At 41.1% G+C, this 21,142-nt stretch overlaps 1 protein-coding gene across 3 annotated transcripts in view; it reads left to right on the plus strand.

Annotated features, from left to right (window-relative positions):
• LOC115581070 (deoxycytidylate deaminase-like) overlaps positions 1-21,142 on the plus strand; it is a 163,759-nt gene that overhangs the window by 140,756 nt on the left and 1,861 nt on the right. The window contains exons 1-6 of one of the 3 annotated variants that reach the window (XM_030415941.1): positions 9,196-9,337; positions 10,027-10,191; positions 11,859-11,958; positions 12,932-13,067; positions 16,345-16,461; positions 19,865-19,961. In XM_030415941.1, the coding sequence (XP_030271801.1) occupies positions 11,908-11,958; positions 12,932-13,067; positions 16,345-16,461; positions 19,865-19,961 (401 nt within the window). In that variant the 5' untranslated portion in view covers positions 9,196-9,337; positions 10,027-10,191; positions 11,859-11,907. Of the gene's footprint in view, positions 1-9,188; positions 9,338-10,026; positions 10,192-11,858; positions 11,959-12,931; positions 13,068-16,344; positions 16,462-19,864; positions 19,962-21,142 lie in introns of those variants that run through there. The other 2 variants (XM_030415909.1, XM_030415917.1) reach the window with 2 other exon arrangements.

A 21,142-nucleotide genomic window follows, 5' to 3' on the forward strand; every position in this document is an offset into this window, starting at 1 on the left:
GAATGTTGCCAACTTCTACTCTGTCAAGGACTCTAAAATCCTTCGACCGTTACTAGCCATTATGGTAATTTTGGTTGTTGTTATTAACTTAATCATTAATCAGAGTTACAAACTGACAGTAACTTTTTATGAGACTGATTTGGTGAATTGTCTATCGTTTTGCCTTCTTCAAAGGGTGGTGTCAATCTAATGTAAATTGGATAGCTCAGTCCATAGGGACTTGGCTTGGAGACTTGAAGGTTGTCAGTTCAAGTCCTACTCGGCCCAAAAAAGTATAATGTTGACTTGTAGTTGGAGGATGCTAGTTCACATCCTGGACATTGCTGAGGTGCAAGGCACTGACACCTACCCTTTGCTTGTTGAGGAAGGAGCCAGTTTGGGACAAAGGTCATCATGGCAGAACAGGACCTCTCTAAGATGCAGAGATGAAAGGGCTTGTGTTCCTACAGTGTAATCTGACTGGAAAAAAAAAAAATTTTATTTAGCCTAATAATAATTATCCCTGATAATTATTTATTATTATTGATAGCCAAATTTAACCCCAAACACCCTATTATTATTGGATGAAGCAATACAATGTTGGTGTAAATATTTGTCCCCAGAAGTTGTTTTCGAATTCACTGCTGAAAGTGAACGTTTTTTCTGGGCTCCTTGAAAGATCCAAATAGTGATATGAAAGGATAAAAATGCATATTCACATTGTGGAATTTAATGAAGAACTATTTAAGGACTGTAATGCAGTGATCTTTTTTTTTTCTGGAATGGTCAGTCACACATCAGCACATTTTTATGCCTCAATCATTTGCGGTAGGGATCTCCCATAGTCACTGCATCATTATTGCTATACTCTTTAAGTATGATAATAAGCAATTGCATATAACTGGTGGTTGATCTCAGGCACCTCTCCTCTCCAGGGGCCTCATGTACTAAGACTTGCGTGGATTTCCTACTGAAATATGGCGTACGCTAGAATCCAGAAACTGTCGTACAGCACAAAAAAATTCAGATGTATCAAAGTGTGTATGCATGGATCCAAGCACTTTTCCTTTGTACATCCCAATCGACGTGGAATTGAGCGCACATGTAGAAGTGCTAAACTCCTCCCTGTCCACGCCCCAATTTAAATATGCAAATCAATTTAAATAGGGCCTGCACCGGGATTCCCTCGCTGCACCATCAGATTTACACGATGAGTAAAGGGAAGAAGTGCAACTTCAACGAGTCTGAGCTCGAAATTCTGTTAAATGATGTGGAGACCCGAAGAGCTGTGTTATTTGGTAGCCTCTCTTCAGGGATGAACACACAAAAAAAGAAATTTGAGTGGCAGCGTGGGTGTGTGGCACCCACTGAAATAAAAAAAAAATGGTCCGACGTGAAGGTGGAGGTAAAGCGGAGGATTTCGGCCCACCGCCGAAGCGTGACCGCAACGGGCGGGGGTACAGGAGGGGAGGAACTGACCCCCTTTGATCAGAGAGTGGCGGCTATTGTGGGGGACACAGCTCTAAGCGGAGTTGTGGGGGCCCATGAAGGCGACACAGATCATCCCCAAGGTAAATGTGTTAAACTCAGAAATGTGGAAATGGTCGTTCAATAGGCTGCTCACATTACACATGCTCGTGCGTAAAGTTGCCAGGATATAAACGCATTGACTCATGTTCAATTATTTCATTTTTTATTATCATTATTTCTGAACAGACGATGACCCAGCCAGGAGAGGGCTCCTCCATCTGCACCGCGCGCCCTGGCGTCTCCACCAGCACCTCGCACCCTGGCGTCTCCACCAGCACCTCGCACCCTGGCGTCTCCACCAGCACCTCGCACCCTGGCGTCTCAACCGGCACCATGTTCCCCGGCGTCTCCACTGGCTCCTCCAGCACTACGCGCCCCGGCGACTCCACGCCAGCTGCTGACGTCCGCCCGACTGGCCGTGTCCTCACACAAGCTGTGCTGGATTCACAGGAGGAAATAGTGAGAGCAATCCGTGGCGTCAGTGATCGTCTAGATCAAATTGTCAATGTCCTGGGAGATATTTGCAACGCAATAAATGCACTCAAAAAGTAAATTGTGTCCTTGCCTCTTTACATCGTTGAAATCAGATGCTGCCAGGCCCGTATCGCTTCCCGGGCTGGGTCGAGGAGGTTGACGGGTCCGGCATCCGGTTCCTCTGGTGGGGGGATGTGTTCTGGCAGTGGTATGCCATGGCGGTGTGCCACATTGTGCAGGACACCATAGGCCAGCTCAATGCGGCACACCTTCTCAGGTGTGTGATGCCTGGTGATGCGGCCGCATCACAAATAAATAAATAATTAAATGAATAAATATAAAGCGGAGCGGCTGCAAATGAATAAATCTCTAATCTATTATAAAGTTTTATGGTCGTTAGTGGATTGTCTCGTGATCGATGAGATGATGGGTCAAATGCAGTGACGGCCCGGTAATCTTGAATTAGAGGTAGATGCCAGAGGTGCCAGCGGCCCCCATGAGCAATTCGGGCCGGTTGACAAATCACAGAACAGTCCCAAACTCATTTCTCACGGATGTTTCAAGCGTTCATAAAGTTTTTTAAACCAACTGGAAGCCAAATTTCTCCAAATCCTATGCACTACATAAAGTATTGATCTAATCACGATTAATATGCCAAATACGAGTCTCTATATCACAGTCATGGTTACCTTCTACAGTCACAAATTTTTATATCACTCTGCATTGTTTTGTGGCGAAATGTCTTATTCAGATGTTCAAAACGTGCATTGGTTTGAAATAAAACAAATCGACCTGCATTTTTTGTATTTGAATAGTTGTTTGCAAAAGTTAAAATGAAGCAATGCCTTCTGGGAATTTCAAGACTGAATCGAGTGGACCGTCTGAGTGTGGTTGTTGGAAGTTGGAAGTTGACTGAGTTTAAGCTAGAAAAAAAATGAATCGAGGTATCGAGCGACACAAGGTGGGAGCGGAGAAAAAGATAGAAATCTCCGTCACTGGCTCTGCCGCTCTATTTTCACCAGGGAAAAACAAATACACATATTTGAATGCACGTGCGGGTTTAAATTCGGGGCGAGAAGCCAGCCATCGCGCACCGTGCCAGCCTCCAGCCTGTTACCAACCATGCTATTGGCAAGAATGAACGAGTCATGCGTTGAACCAGGCCACCTTGCCACGATGTTGGTGAGCTGCCTTTGCGCATCACATGTTATTTGAACATTTATTGAATGAAAATGTTTCCTGTTGGGAAAAACAAATTCATCCTGTGATGGCGCTTTTATAGCAACATGTGTGCAGTCATAGCTCCGATTACATTAGGGAAACCGGCTCTTGCTGCAAATTGCGCTTTAATGTTGGCCTGTTCAACAGCATTGTATGGGAATTTGATGTACCTGGATGACATTCTTATGATCCCGTCCCACACAGCTGGCATGGCGCGGCTCAGAGTGGACTGGCACACTCCTGACCGGTCGGCCAGTTCCCTCTGGAAGGCTCCTGTTGCCAGAAACCCCAGAGTGGTCAGCACCTGTGTGGACACGGACAACCCCTGGCTCCTGTGTTTCGTTCTAGGGCCAGTCGCAGCTCTGCGCACAGCTCCAGTAACACTGGCCTCGGCAACCTGAAACGACTCATGAGCCAGCCACTGTTGTCATTTGCCAACAGATCTTCTCGTTCTCTAAACACCCTCTCACGTCTGACATTACCATTTGCGATGTCTTCTAACAAGGCCAAGGCTGCCATTGTTAATGCCATTTCTTCCTCACTTTGCACATGCTTTTATATCCATCCATATGATTGCAAACACGTGTGTGTTAATTGTCCATTAATGTGTCTCTGATGTGCACATTACTCTGAGGATTAATTGTTTTCACATAATTAACAGTTTCCCAACATCACCTCTGAGTGTCGCCAAAGGAGCAATAGCTGTAGAAACTTGCTTACGCCAGCCATGAAGCTGGCGTGGGGCACTGCACATGTCCACGGTCATTTCACTTTTGATACATCTGAACGTTGGCGTGAAAAATGACGTACGCCACATTTTTGTGCGTACGCAACATTAATACATGAGGCCCCAGGTCACTGCTGATCTCTGCTGGCTCATTTCAGTCATCACCAACTCAGGTCTCATGTCTTGGTCGGCAAGTTATCGTTAAATTCAAGGTGGCATGTCATGGACAACTTATTTTTTATTATTATTTTTATTTTACTAGATAGTTTTTGCAAAATGCATGTGGAAATGTCAGAGGTACATAATTGGAGTATTTTTCGCTCAACTTAATTTTGTCAATGCATGCCATTCCTGTCCCATAGACGCTGCAGCTATGCTTTAGCTTGTTATATTCTGTCACCGATTGCCATACATATACACATAGGCGTAGAATTGCGTATGGACAGTATGGATGTGTCCACACACCAATAGTAAGGCTGAAGGGGAAAAAATGCGCCTCATGTGGCACTCAAACGGTTAAATCCTTTCCCACTTCAGCATTTCGGATTTGTTACTGTGTCAGGTGACAGAAGAAGCAACACAGCCGTCCCCTTTATCAGACAGCGGTGGAGTGGCAGGGTCACAGCAGCAGCTGAACTTGAATAAAGACATGCTGGTTAATTTAACTTTAAGTGTTAGCTAGTTGTAATATTGAAAGTAGGCCTAGTGAATACTACTGATCTTCTTCGAGATTTGAGTCGTGCTGTGTCACTGCTCATAGCATCAAAATGCTATTGATCAGGTGACAGAGGAACCCCGGCCAGGCTGTAGCTCATATAGGGAAGATTCAGAGCTACAGGTAAATTTGATATGCCACTATACTAAATGTTTGACTGCTTATGTACAGTAGGTAATGCATCGTACAATGTTAATGTCAGGCTGGTATCATGTGTTATTTCATTAGGGTGCTGCAGCAATCTTGCCTGGTTGTAGGCCTGGTTCATGGAGAGGCCAGGTGGAGTTACAGGTGAGACCTCAACATAGGCTACAACACTGTAATGTAATCCAAACGTAAATTTGTTTTTACACAAAATATAAAATGGGTAATTATTAACTTTATAAATGCGATGTTGCCTGCCTGCATATTTCCACATGCAGTCATAAAGAGTGGTTAATTATATAGTGTGGTCTATTCTAGGGAAACTGGTCCAGCTGTAGACAGCTGTTGTTAATCTATAATGCAAAGTTTAATGCAGTGGTTTGCACTATAATGTTATGTAATGCACTATGACTGCAGACATTGTTATTACGCAGCCTCCTCGTCTGTCATTAGTGTCATTACACTGCTTGACAATGTATACAATGGGCTTGGGGGGGGGGCTGTTATTCCACCGACACATGACAGTATGTGCCGCTTGAGATGATTATGGCACTCAGAGACTTTTGGATGGGTACCGCTCCCTGATGAATATGCAAATATAATGCCACTTGGCTGGTTTGACAACAAGTACTGCCGTAAATGTATACATTTTTTTGGTCTTTATTGACAATGCTAACTTAACTCATGGCTAAATTTCTGCCTATAAACTACAGCTAATGAAAGCACTAGCCTTAGCTAACATGGCTAATGTTAGCTCAGCCACTGTTGCCAGTTTGACTAACTGATAGCAGAAACTTTGAGCCAACCAATTATGGCATAATATGTATCATGTTCACGGAGCGTGACTTGCCATCTTTCTCCCTGTTTCTCTCTCCCTGTCTCTCTCTCCCTGTCTCTCTCTGTCTCTCCCTGTCTCTCTCTCCCTGTCTCTCTCTCCCTGTCTCTCTCTGTCTCTCCCTGTCTCTCTCTCTCTCTCTCTCTCCCTGTCTCTCTCTGTTTCTCCCTGTCTCTCTCTCCCTGTCTCTCTCTGTTTCTCCCTGTCTCTCTCTCCCTGTCTCTCCCTGTCTCTCTCTGTCTCTCCCTGTCTCTCCCTGTCTCTCTCTGTCTCTCCCTGTCTCTCGCTCTCTCTCTCTCGCCTCCATGCTGTCAGGTGAAGACAACCACACATAAGTGCCCCTGGACATACAATTTATTAAATGCCTAAAAATGATCATATTTAATATTGAATCCTTATCTCCTATGTAAGTGCATTGTATTTTTTTTAATGACGGTACTGAAACTGATACCATTGCTATTTTTAAGACCCCGCGGTATAACGTATTACCGTATTGCCGCCCAACCCTAGGGTGACCTAACTGAAATCGAGTACGACAATGATTCAATGAATACTGGGTCTAGGGAGGAACTAGAACCGCAGAGGGGATCAAATCGAGTGGCCGGACCTGCTTTTCCAGGTGAGGCTTCTTTAGAGGACAGCATGCTGATACCCCCATCATCTGGTCTGAGTGGAAATTACAATCCTCACCTACAATTTACGGGGGAAACCAGTTTGTTACAGTATCAGAGCTCCAGCCCATCAGACATAGCCCCTGACAGTAGCGTAACATCATGGTGATAGGCCCGGTGGGCCGATCAATAATGGGCCGATGGATGGCTGTTTTTTATTTTATTTTATTTTATTTATTCATTTATTTATTTATTTATATTGCTGCACCTTGCCTTGTTAGCTATGATAACTCTTCGGTCTGGGGAGAGAGACATGCATTGCTCGGCCCACAGTGCTCAGCTGCAGACACAGCAGAGAGGTGATGATTGGCCCAGTGACTTGTCTGTCTAAAGAATACCTGGCCCAATGGCCCTATGAGAGGCTACAGAGGCCCAGGAGTCCCACCCACGCATGTTCTAGACCCCCCTCATCCAATCACCTTCATTTTTTTTTCTTCCTTCATGGGCCCCTGACGGCATCTGGGCCCTGATCTGTGCAGCTGCACCGGTTGCACCGCTGATACTTACGCCACTGGCCCCTGACACATGGACCTGAAACAGCAAAGATGGAGTGGAGGAATGCTGTGCTATTCCTCCACCGCCAGCCCAATTCCTTACATGCATACTGAACAACACACATTCACATATTTCAGGGACTGTTTTCTGAACTCACACATTTCATGGACTGTTCTGCACACATTCACACATTTCATGGTATGTTTTGGGACAAAAAGCATTTTCCCCCATGCTCACTATTTCATGGACTGTTCTCACAACAGAATACATGTATACAGGTATTTTAGGAACTCTTATAGATACCTGGCATGAGAGCCAACAATCTGTAGACTGATTAGAAAAACTGTATACACTTCACGTCAAAAGTTGGGTGTGTAAATGGAAAGCTGTTGCTTAAAGGGAATCATTTATAGTGCATGATGTTATGGACTGTCAACATGCAAAAGTGCTTTTACAGTATATTAAGTTTGTGTTAAATGCAATTTGTATAAACAAGGAGTAGGTTTTAGTGTTAAGTCCATATGCAAATGGTTACAAATGGCCAACAAGTGTTAAAATGCTTAATCTCAGAGTTGGTGAGTGTCGATGTTCTTAAAAGTTAAGATGCTTGGTAAGAAAAAAAATGAGTATTTCTTTTGCTACTGAGAACCATAGTAAGCTTCATATTGGGTGCAAGGTGTGGGGTCAACATCTGTTTTTTATGGGGCGTGTGTAGTGGACATGTGCACAGTACTACATTCTTGTAATGTGTCACTGATTAAAGCCAAAGAATATCTCATAAGGGTCTAAAATGTTGGAAATAGAGATGGTCTGTTTGTATTTATATATAGTACATTTTTGGTAAATATTATGCAGTTTTTAACACAATTTCTGCCTTTTGTCTAATTTGATATAAAATTCATGTGTGTGTGATGTGTGATATAAAAGTCATTACATTGTATTAGTTAGTAAGGATATTATGATAAAGAACATAAAATTTCCAGGTTTTTCCTAATTGGATACAAATTATGGATTATTACGTATTAATAATGTATTTATCTTATAACTGTCTTTGTTAACCGTCTAATAAAGACCATATTATTTCTAGTCTATATTTGATTTTTATATAAAATTCAGATTATTACATATTATTAATGTACTTGGAGGCAAAATTCAGGGCTCAAAATATTGAACTTAAGCAGGGGAGATTGATTCCCATTATAAAATACGGATTGAAGGAAAGGTGGCAAAAGCATTGGGAAGAACAAGGAAAATGACTCTGGTTTTACAGAGTACAAATGAAAGAAGGAGAAATGTGGTGTACAGGAAGGAAAAGAAAAGTTGAGACGGTCACATCCAGACTTATTTTTGGAAACACTGGACTGATCAGTTGACTTCACAAAATAGGAAAACATGTCACAGGCAGATGTGATTACTGTAGTCAAGAAGAAACAGTAGAGCATGTATTGGCATACTGTCTGAGAGGGAAGGCAAATGACTAAAAACCTAAGGGACATAAAAGTAAACCTTGACTTCATAGACATTCAACAGAACTCAAGTACTGGATGTTGTCAGATCATGTATCTATGGAAGCCCATTTCTGCCAGATCCTGTATCAATTAAAACAATCTTACAATGGTCAGTTTGCCATAGATTTCCTTTGTAATGCAATGAGGCCTTAACCTAGAGTAACATTAACTAATGCCAGCCAAAATGTTGCTGAACTTGATATAACAATTGCTTGGCTCAAAAATGAAAATAAATAAATAAATACAGTCACTGATTTCAGTCATGAACTGTGACAGCTGCTAGAGATTTATGTGATGATAACGTTATTTTGAGATACTAAGTTAATATATTGAGATACTGTCTCATTATTTTGAGATATTAAGTCAATATATTGAGATACTATCTCACTATTTTCAAATATTCTGTCAATATTTAAGATACCTTTTCATTGTTTTGGGGTACTAAGTCAATATATTGAGATACAAAGGCAATATTTTGAGATACTATCTCATTGTTTTGAAATATTCTGATGATATTTTAAGGTACATTTTTGTTATTAAGGGATACTAAGTCAATATATAGAGAGAAATCAATATTTTAAGATACTATCTCATTATTTTCAAATTCTAAGTCAATATTTTGAGATACCTTTTCATTATTTTTGGAGACTAAGTCAATATATTGAGAACTATAATGATAATCTTTTTTTGTCATCACTCCGGCGGAAATGGGTTTTCATATCAGTACCTCAGAGTAACCAACACAATTTAGAGGCAAAAGGTTTCTTTTGATTTTCTTCTTTTTTATTTGATTTTATTCTTGTCACACTCCATCCCAGTTGGTGGCGATAATGCGCCAATGTGTTGTTTGCTAACTGTCAATATAAAAAGAAGAAGAAAGAGGGCGGGAGATATGCTTCCTGATTTCTTCTCGTTGATGTGTTGCGAACCCAGTGTGGCGTGTCGTAGTTACTGACGTGACTAATTTTCACACCCAGCGCACAATATTTGGAAGACTATGGCAGAACCTGAGCAGCCGAAGCCTTCTTATCAGGACAGGTAACTAGTTTGAGCCTTTGAGCTACACTCGATATTACATGTCTGACTGTCGAGGAGACAGAGCTCACGCTGATGGAGTATGTCTGTCTACATGCTGTTGTCGAACTATTTGCCTTCTGTAGCTTAGTTTAGTTAGTGAATTAGTGTAGCATTTTAAGTTCAGTCTCTGTTACATTTATCATGAAATCATAGACAACTGTGTATTCAGTCCCTTCATGCCTTTGTCTCACTTAAACTTTAATTGTCTTGTTAAAGTTGTTCTTTGTTGAGTGATTGATGCTGTGGTAGCTGATGATGCTTCCAGCTGACAGAACATAGTAGGCCTTCGTTTTCGACATGTTGACAGCCATAGTATGTCCTGCTTGCCATAGCACGTACAAGTTCTATAATGTAGGCAAATGTAGTTGTGTTGTTTTTATTATTTTATTTTTTTTACATTTTTAAACATCAGCCATGTGCCTTGCTCGTAAAACTTCTCTAATCTAACATTATTTTACAGCCTTTAGGCACTTTCCTTCCAAACATTTCTTCTTTTAAATGGGCTCCTTCTCTACACTTTTTGTCAAGGTTTTTTGTCATTTTGTAAATAACTATGGTATTGAGTTGAGCATGCAGAGCTGTTCAGCTTTGCTGATGAGAAGATGTTAACCCTCATTTAAAACATCTGTAAGTGTTGTTGCTTGTTTTAGACACGCAGCCTTAAAATGAGATGTGATGAGGGGCATTGCTGGTGCTTTTTGAGGGAGCAGAAAGCATTTGGAGTAACATGGGCCCCTGAACTGCTGTCAATGTCGCAGCGTTTTACCTGCTGCATAGAGGGCCGCGTATTAAGATATTTCGACGCACCAACACAGGTGGGTTCACAACGCATGTACACTCTGCTTTAATGATTAGAAAGGCTGCTGTCAGTTATTTAAATGTTTCCATGGATATAGTAATGTCATGGTAGTAAACTGTGGCACACTTAAGCAGCAAAACTAAAAGCTGTAGTTATAAACAAGGTAGTACAGAGGATCCTCTCCAGGGGAAACGGCAGTGACGGAGCTCAGAATTTATCAGGAGAATTGCTGCTTTACTGTATGTGTTCAGGCTGTGAAGAAATAGAAAAAAACTAACTAACATTAGACCCTGACCGATCCTGCCGAGAGACTTCAATAATCAGTGAAGTTAAACTATGCTCTGTCTTCAGCCTAAACAGGTGCATCGTCTCTCTTAATGTTTCTGCTTCTGTAGTCCTGTGCATGTAATATCATTAATATGCACCGCAGTGCTCTTTCTCTTGCATTTAAATAAAGCATTTTGCCCATATGTAGTCAACCAGATTTGTTGTTGTCATCATCTTTTTTCATTATTGATCATGATCAAAAGCAAACTTCATATTAAAAGGTGGGACTGTCAGTGTCTGTGCTAGGTAGCTTGTATCCATGGTGTGCCAGCTGATCGATGTGATATGATGTGATCTACAGAGGAAGGAGGACGGATTTCTTCCTCTGTTCAGTCCAATGCATTTTGAAGTGTACTCATACTTACCACAATTTCAACTTTCAACATTGTCACATCTTTAGATGTTCAGTGTTTCGCGTAGGATGGAGTTGTAGCAGTGGTGTCTAGCAAGCAAACATGTTTTTTTAATATGATCACAACATGCACTGTAAAGTACATATGAGGTGGGAGCAGGTCATCTTTTTAACTCATCTGACAAATCAAACCTACAGGGGTGAAAATCTCATATTGACTTAAGAGGGCACAACTGCATGGATTCCTGGTCTGGCCTCCAGAAGTGGGGCTGTAACTCTGTTAACAAATACTTTGTCACCCTGCCCACTGAGGAAAACTACATTGTGACTGCAAACACGGCTAGTTTTGTTTACAGTGATATACTACAAATGATATTTTTTGCAGGTTGGGGGTGTCATATCTCTCCTGTCCCTCTGGGAAGTGCGCCATAATATCTTATTTGACAAGTGGCAGCAATATGCTTCCATAGAAGTGAATTTGTTCATACGATAGGTACTGTCAGTGCCTCTCACAGGTAGACTTTACCTGGGCTGGCTGTCTGAGAATATTTGGTCACCCATAGCATTTATGCTTTCATTTTTTAAAATCCGTACATGAGAATGACGCCATACAAGATTGATTAACTAGTGGACAATCTGACCTCACTTTTCTCCTCCCATCTACTGTCAGTCACTGTGGTATTACCTCCCTCCAGTAAATACATTGACTGTGATGTCACCTCTCCTACCTAAAGTAGGTCTACTTATGCTGTTATGTAGAAAAAAGTGCACCTGGTTGTTGCGATGTTGTTCAATGAACATGGGTTTTGATTGGTTACTTAATTAACAACTAGCTCCCTCCACAGACTTGCAGGTGGACAAATTCCTGAAGTTGTAAATGAAGATATGGCTCAGAAACGAGCTGTGATTGTAGTCAACAGCAATAGAAATTGTTTAAAAATTCGATTTTTCTCTTGAGTCACAAAATGTTTACATCTTCTCCCTTTTTCTGTGTTTCTCTGTAGTAACACAACCAGGAAGAGAGAAGACTACCTGGAATGGCCAGAGTACTTTATGGCTGTAGCCTTTCTGTCAGCCCAGAGGAGCAAGGACCCGAGCTCACAGGTATGTGTGCTCAGTCAGTCCTTAAACAACCTTCACTTTAGTCAGCAGCGAGCAACATATGAACTTGGCTTTGGAGTCGTAAAGTTATAATAATAGCCATGACAAACTGCACTGCTAGGCTCACAACTGTTAACGTTAACGTACTTTACTGCAAACTTCATGCTCATTACCACAGCTATGATTTGTCCTACCTGCTCTCTCACAAATGGTGCAGAACATTTTGCCTATTCTGTCCACCCTATCATAACACAATGGTGTGCTCAAGTTGCCTAGTCCGAGTTTGATATTAACAAGCAGTAAATCTCTGTGACTTGGAACAAAAACCTAAGAACAATATAACTTATGAGTCCAAATTTGACTTGAAAAATGGTGGCAGTGGACGAGGGACTGGACAGAGCAGGTTATAATATCACTTTCTACATGTTGACATGTTAATCAGGCTTCCCACACGCCTTTAAAACAGTTGACCAATTCTCCCGTCATAGAAAATGCATGGAAAATGACAGAAAAAGCTAAATGTCCTGGAAAACCTTGTGTTGTCCCTGAAAATTATATAAACATTTTCCTATTTTCCTGTCAGAGCTTCAAAAGTGGATGACAGTGTCATCTTCAAGGGCAACGTGATGTTGATGATCATATTAGCATTAAAATTGTAACATTTATAGACAAGAATATTATGAATTATTCTTAAATAAATATGAAAATGATTTATTTAGGTTAAAACGTCACACAAAGCTGCTTCAATACATGTCATTTATATGGTGACACTGTATGGATGCTGTCAACAGTTGTGCTGTCAGTCTTGTGTTGGGGTTCATCCATGGATCAAAGTACACTTGTGTGAAAATATATTACTGACGGTAGTGGACTGTTGTGGCTAATATTGGATTATTTTATGATATACTGGACTATTTGATGTTTGTTAAACATTTACAGCTTGTCTTAATTGTTGAACTTATTTCCCTCTTTGCAGGTGGGGGCATGTATAGTGAACCAAGAGAATAAGATAGTTGGCATTGGTTACAATGGTATGCCCAATGGCTGCGATGATGACCTGCTGCCGTGGACCAGATCTGCTAACGACCGGCTTGACACTAAATACCCTTATGGTAAGATTGCATGCCCTCTCACTCCTAGCTTTAATTTGAGACAATCTAATTCCTTAGAAACATAAAACCAAATTGTTGTGTGTTCAGAAAAGCTGTAACATATTTGTTTTCCACACAATGCTGTTGGGTTTGCTTCATGTCTGAAGTACTAACCTTTGGCCTGTAGAGGGGTGGTAGAGGATAAATAATGAAGAACTCTGTTCCACGATAAGATGCCCCACATTGTACATTGTATCTTTCTAAATATTTCTCTTTTTTCTTCCCGTCTTCCCCTCTATGTAACTGCTCAATTTAGAATGTGATAAACAGCAAATTAGTAATATAGTATAAATGTCCAATAGATGGCACAGTGTTCATGCATGAGCCTACTAGTAGTGTGGTTAAAAAGGTTTCATGAGGGTGGTACTGGAACAAAGGCTATAAATGATTTTACACATTAGCTATTGTGGATGCACTACTGCATATGTGAAAAAAGTTGTCTGTAGAGACAGCTGTGTGAAATCTGCTGATTCCCTCAAGTGGCCTTAATAAAGGCAGAATGGACTGGGGCAGTTACATTAGCTTTGATGCAAACATCCATTTGGACTCGAAGATAGACTGATTAGAATTTATTGGTCAAAGGTCACCATGGCCTCACAAAACTAGGGTTGCTATCTTGGGACTTGATTCTGATCATCAACTTTGTTTCAGTTCTATTATATTAATCAAAAGTTGTAAATTAAATATTTAATGCAAATACATTTTATTGTTCCAGTTTCATAACATGACATATAGGGCTTTGACTCCGAACTTCGTTATTCAGATATAATTTGAATATTTACAAAAATAAAGATATTCGTACCATCCATCCATCCATTGTCAACCGCTTATCCAAAATCGGGTCGCGGGGGCAGCAGCTTCAGTAGCGAGCCCCAGACATCCCTTACCCCGGCCACATCGGCTAACTCTGACTGGGGAATCCCCAGGCGCTCCCAGGCCAGAGAAGATCCTGGTCCTGGGTCTACCCCTAGGTATCCTCCCAGTTGGACGTGCCAGGAACACCTCCCTAGGAAGGCGCCCTGGTGGCATCCTCATCAGATGCCCGAACCACCTCAACTGGCTCCTTTCCACGCAGAGGAGCAGTGGCTCTACTCCGAGTCCCTCCCGGATGGCTGAGCTTCTCACCCTATCTCTAAGGGAGACCCCAGCCACCCTGCGACGAAAACCCATTTCGGCCGCTTGTACCCGCGATCTCATTCTTTCGGTCATGACCCATCGCTCATGACCATAGGTGAGGGTAGAGACGAAGATTGACCGGTAGATCGAGAGCTTTGCCTTTCGGCTCAGCTCCCTTTTCATCACAACCGTGCGGTGAAGCGCATGCAACACCGCACCCACTGCTCCGACTCTCCTGTCAATCTCACGCCCCATCATCCCCTCACTCGTGAGCAAAACCCCGAGGTAGTTGAACTCCTTCACTTGGGGCAAGGACACATTCCCCATATGGAATGGATGGATGGATGGATGGAAGATATTCGTACTGTTATCAGGCAGCCCTGAATATTCGAACCTTTTATGGGTATTACTTTTTGTAAATGTGTTTTGCTTGTAAACGTTGTTTTCAATTCAGATTCCGAGGCTTTTTCGCGCCTGGTGAAGTTGTGAATCGCGAGCTCGTTAGCAAGGCTATTATTGGTCATCTGGGCTCCTGTAGGTGACGTTAGCGTCCCGGTTAGCGTCTATTTTATATACCAGAACAATGGCCGCGCCAACAACAACTACGCCTGAGGAGTTCGAAATCTACACTCCAGACCATCCGAAAAGCAACGTGTGGCGCTACTTTGAGTTCCCAAAGGAACAGGGAAAAACCACGACTAAGGACAAAATGATATGTAAAATATGTAGGACCAAACTCACATACCACGCGATGACCAGCAACTTGCAAGCCCACCTGTCAACACTACATCCCGGCAAGCTGGAAGAGGAGGAGGGGTCTGACTTTTACTAAAAATAAAAAAAACAGTGTTTTTCTTCTGAAAACATCATTGCCTGCCTATAGACATTGACTGATACACTGCCCTCTGGTGGACAGAACATATACAGTTTAAGTTTGATACCAATATAGGTCTTACTGAAGGTATTTAAAGGTCAAAATATTATGAATAAATATTCAAATATATTCAAATATTAATATTAATAACAAACAAACACACTTCAAATATGATTTTTGGCCAAAAGTCAAAGCCCTAATGACATAACACACCACTACAGCTCCCAAACCTCCTTTCTCCACAGATTAAGGGCTCAACCATACACTTCACTTTCACAAATACTTTTTTGTTCTTGTTGTGATTTTTTTATTTCAGGAACCCGGCACATTTGCTCAGGCACATTTATGATATATATTGCACATGTAATGTTCACACAAGGACAGTTATATAAAGTATCTTCATCTTTATTCTGATAGTTTTTAGTATATTTTTTTTATTCAAATTGTTATTCTGTTCTTCCAATATCTATTTATTATTGTCTGTGCTGCTACGTATTTCCCTCTGTACTGCTGTGTTACCTGCAAATTCCTCCCAAGGGGGGTCAGTAAAGGAACATCTCATCTTATCTTATGACCAATCACAAAGCACCACTCTTTAGATCAGGTAGGCCGTTCCTCCCAATCACCCCCCTCTAGGTTTCTCCATCCTTGCACATGTTAATGGACTCCAGAAGAACTAGGGACTCCCAATGGCATCTCTTTCAGGGCGACACCTAAGTATTCAAAGAAGGCAGGGTAGTCCTTGCTCCCGCTTAATACCCACAAACAACAGTCAGACCTTTTTACATGTATGAGGTATCAATATTTGATACAATGTGTCAGTATTTCTATGGATTGGAACCACTTTTTGATCATTTTATCAGGAACAATTTAAGTACCTTGATTATATAATTAAATGGTTTGAGAACAAGGTCAATCACTTCTTTTAATATTTTGGAATATAGAGGTTTTTAACATTTATTTTAAAAATGATATATCACTAACAACAGCTTTAATACTGTTGTGAAAACTTACTTGAGCCACCAGGAGAAATTTGGCATCTGTGGCCGCATGATGCTGCCACGAGTTCTACAGCCAACCACACCATTATTCATGTACTTGTGATGTAGACTGCAGCTAGACTGGTGTGCATAGGCATACAACCATGAGGCAGTAGTTCTTCTTTTTTTTTTTTTTAAGGGCTTGTTTGCAATACAACCTAATGAAACCTAAACAAGACAACTTGTGTCTCAACGCTCTGTCCTACAGTGTGCCATGCAGAGTTGAATGCCATTATGAACAAGAACAGTGCTGATGTGAAAGGCTGCACCATGTATGTGGCTTTGTTCCCCTGCAACGAGTGTGCCAAGCTTATCATCCAGGCAGGTTGGTGTCTCACACACACACACACACACACACACACACACACACACACACACACACACACACACACCCTCCATCAATTCTTTTCTTTCTATGGTCTTTTTATCATTGACAAAGCATGAATAAGACAATCAATGCACAGGAAGATCAATTTAGATTTTTTGTCCAACATCCACCCACGACACAACATAAACCGAACATGGACATACTCATACAGCCACTGAGAAAAAATAAATAAATAAATAGAAATGGAAAAGAAAATGTGAATAGACGGAATCAAAATCTTAAAAATTATTAACAGCCATACTTAGAAAGAAAGGGGGGAGAAGGGAAGGGAAGGGGGGGGCTACTCCATAACTATTGTCGAAGGTTTCTCATAGAATACCAAGAAGGGGCGCCATATATTGTAGAATTTTTTTCCCTGATCCCCGAATAGTGTGTCTAATCTTCTCTAGATTCACACAGGATATCATGTCTCTGAGCCAGTGTGAGTAGAAAGGAGGTGCTGAGTCCCTCCACTTAAGTGAAATAGTTCGTCGAGCTAGTAATGAGGCAAAAGCCAGAAAGTTGAGTATAGCATTAGGTAAGTCCAAATCTGGAGCAATACCAAAAATACCAGTCAACGGATTCGGTTCAATTTGGTGTTGAAGGGGTTCTGATAATGCATGGAAGACCGATGACCAAAAGTTACTTAAAGAGGGACAAGTCCAATACATGTGGTGGAGTGAGGCAGGTGCACCTTTACACTTATCACATGTAGGGTCGACATCGGGATACATTCGTGCTAGTTTGGTCTTGAAAATGTGGATACGATGCACTACTTTAAATTGCAAAAGTGCATGATGAGAGCACATAGAAGAGGAGTGTACCCGGTCCAGCACCGAGTCCCATACGTCCTCTGTAAAGGTATAGTTGAGGTCTTGTTCCCATGCAGTTCGTATAGCTGCCATTGAAGAGCAGTGTAGTTTGGAAATAAGGTTATATATATTAGACATAATATCTTTGGAAGTGGGGTTAACAGAGAGAAATATATCAATAGGGTTGACTGGGGGTTTATAAGGAAATTGGATCGTTAAGCGCTGTATAAAATCCCTAATTTGTAGAAATCTAAAAAAGTGGGTTTTGGCAATGCCACCCTCCATCAATTCTAACATTAATACAGATTGTTGAAGGCTGTGGATGATATTTTATATTAATGATATTTAATGATAATATATCCTTTTAAAGTTGGTGCCAATTGTGTGCCCACATTTTGCTAGATTAGGAATTTCTCTATTGTTCTTCCTTTTTTTAAATTTTTTTTTTATTTAGGCTATTTCAAACAGTTGAAACTTCAAATTTACTGAGGGGAAGGATGGACTGGTATCTCTGAACAATTCTTGTAACGTTAGCATTTTGCCCTGGACAATCCAGCTTGGAGATCTAACTTTCTAACTCAGAACTCGAGGTATAATCATTCATGCTGATGTTATTGTTTGGTTAGCTATTAATACCTAACTCCATCTGACCCATCATGCAGGTATGTTAATTAAATATATATTTTTTTAAATTAAAGTTTGCAATCATGTGCTTTCATACTGATTGCTTGATTTAAAGCTGTTATAGTGCTCATCCACTGCCATTTATTGTTTTCATTGGTTGATAGGCTGTACTTCCAGAGGGTTTGGGGAATAATGTTTAACCTGCAGCTTGTCTCAGAGAGAGGAACAAGCATAGGCATAGGTTTAGTTTTATTTATGTGTGTGCGATTTTATACTATGTACTTTTCACCATTCACTATCCACTCCATCAATATTCTGAGTTCCAGACCAGCTACAGCAAGTACCTGTGATCAGACATAGTGTGCTTTTTTGTGTCCAGAAAGGACACAAAGCAAGGAGATGTCAATGCAAGCAGTGGTGTAGTCAGTGTGAAAGCACCACACATCGGGACACGACCTGTAGGTAGAAACAGCGGCGGGACGACGCAAAGAATATTTCTGAGCAGATGAGCAACAAGAGAGTACGCATTCAGCAGAAATCCAGCAAGGACGTGAGGTCAGGAAGAAAGAACTGATGGTGGAACTTCACATATCATCCTGGATATGACAAAGTTCAGGAGCCTTGATGACACTTTTCAGACTGACACACACTACATGGAGTTGGCTGATGGCACAAGGTGCATTTGACACAGTGCAGGGGACAGAGAAGTTTCTTGCTGACGTTGCCCCATATGAGAAGATCAAAAGTATCAGGTCTGACAATGGTATGGCATTCACATGAAAGATTTACGATTATAGAGAGTGAGCTGCAGAAAGAGTTTTGGACTTATGCAGTGCAGGCTGCAGCTTTAGTGAGAAACAGATTCTATCACAGTCACACAAAGCAAAAACCTTACTTATGTTGACAGGGAAACAACCGAACCTCTCAAGGATACAAACTGGGGGCAACCAGGGCTACAAGCATACAGTGATGCAGATTGGGTGGCTGATGTAACTGACAGACGTAGTGCAACTGGTTATTGTGTAAGTCTAAATGAAAATGGACCTGTCATTTCATGGAAAACCAAAAAGCAACCTACTGTTGCACTATCCACTTGTGAGGCAGAGTATATGGCATTAGCTTCAACCATACAGGAGTGTATGTATCTAGTAGAACTGTTAGAGGGTATTGACTGATGTCAGTAAACACTACTCAAGGTTTATGAGGGTATCCAGGGGACAATAGCGATAGCAAGAACCCTGTAAGCAGACAGAGGTGTAAACATGTTGACATAAAATATCACTTTTTAAGGTCAACTGTGAATGATTAGTTAATTCTGGAGTATTGTCCATCAGACCAGATAGTAGCAGATGTGAAGACAAAACCTGCAACACAGATAAAGTTGAGTAAGTTTGCAAAGTTTATGTTTGGAGAATAGCATGTCATAAAAGATTACATGATGTAAGTTTAAGGTAGAAAACCTTATAATGTTCTATGTTAAAGAAGTTAACAATGTGAGAGCAAGTGGGGGTGTTAACATGTAAAATATGCTCTCAATTGTGGAAAGAAGCCTTTATTGTGGTGACATGGGCAAATACAGGTGTTGTGGGAGAAATGCTGACAGCCAGTGAGAAGCACTGTAATACACCTGTGACTTGTTTGTATAAAGGAGAATGAGATTGATGAGTATGTTATTTCAGGTATCAGTCAGTCTTATTCTTTAGTTTTTCCTGGCTTTCTTTCGACGGATTTATGCCATGCACGACTTCCAGGTCAAATCCCTGTGGCATATATGGGGGCTGTTATGACATTTCTAAGAAATCTGGCCCGGTTTAATGGGGTCGGCTGTGTGGCTGTTGGATGGATGGACGGACAGATGGGCTAAAATGTATTTTGCACTCCTGCTTTCTGTATCACTTCAATATCTCTCCCCACTTTGTGTCCAGGTATTAAGGAAGTGATCTATCTTTCTGACAAGTACCATGACACACCAGAGATGGTTGCTTCAAGAAGGTTGCTGAGCATGGCAGGCATACAATGCAGGTGAGAAAGTATTTTTCTCTTACTGACAAGAAAAATTATAGGTGTACTTCCTTAGCACTATGAATTTGTTATGGTGTTGTAACTAACCTCTTTTGTAGCAATAGCACTTTCTTGCAACCCTTCATCCTCTCCATCCTGCTTGATAGTTATTACCTTTAATTTTCCAGAATCCTTTTCAACAACCCTATGATGATTTACTTTTACACGTGTATTTAGCTCGCTTTTAGGTCAACTTGGAGAATTTCATCTTGTGACAAATTGTCATATACTGTATATATGGTCTGTTGTTATGGGACGCTTTCACCGCTTCAATATTTGAAATCTAACATATTTAAAACTTGATCATTGATGGTTATGATGGCTGTATATCTGTGTGTTCTTGCACTTGACTGGCATTTATAACACTAATGCCAACCAGAAAACAATAGCGTCCAGAAACTCCCATAGAAACAACACATAGCACTATTACAATTCAGATAAATGATGCTTGACTTGTGTCCTGATATTGAAAGGATCTAGCAGGCATGATGTGAAGGAGATGGGTGGATATTTCAATTTTTAGAGGGGATGCCAGGCATGCCAGAGGTATCCTGGTTGATCAAAATAAAGGTCACATCTGATCTGGTCTCTAAGCTGAGAAATAGTTTCCAATGCACCTCATGCAATAGTCTGTCTCCCGACAATGTCAGGAAAGTCAAAAACTACACAACACATGAAAGCTTGGAGGTTTGATGGAAGCAGACTAAAGGCAATGAAAAGAGAATTGTAAGAACTTTAAGAACAAGCCAGAGACCTGATGTTAAAACTTGTACGTGTGCAAACAACAGCAGCTTCTACTGTGCATGGTAGTGCTGGTCACTGATGATGATGGCCAGATAGAGTATTACTGGGTAGTAAATGCAGGGTTTTTGTATGGCCTTAAAACTCAGCTTTTAACATCATCGTTACTTACAGCTACTCTTTACCGATTGTGGAATTACTGTTATATGGCTCTAATAAGTGTTCCATATTTATCGATCGTGGTGTTTTACTAGTTTTTACGAGCTATTCTTGGACTGAATTCAGCCATAATGGAGGCGTGGACTGCATACTTCAGTACTCGCCATTAAAGCACTTCGGCAAAAGGACCAGCCGCTAGACAGTTTTGTCTCCATACCTGCTTCTCACATCTGCCAGAACAC

This window comes from Sparus aurata, chromosome 1 (genome assembly GCF_900880675.1).
Source record: "Sparus aurata chromosome 1, fSpaAur1.1, whole genome shotgun sequence".
Classification (NCBI taxonomy): Eukaryota; Metazoa; Chordata; class Actinopteri; order Spariformes; family Sparidae; genus Sparus; species Sparus aurata.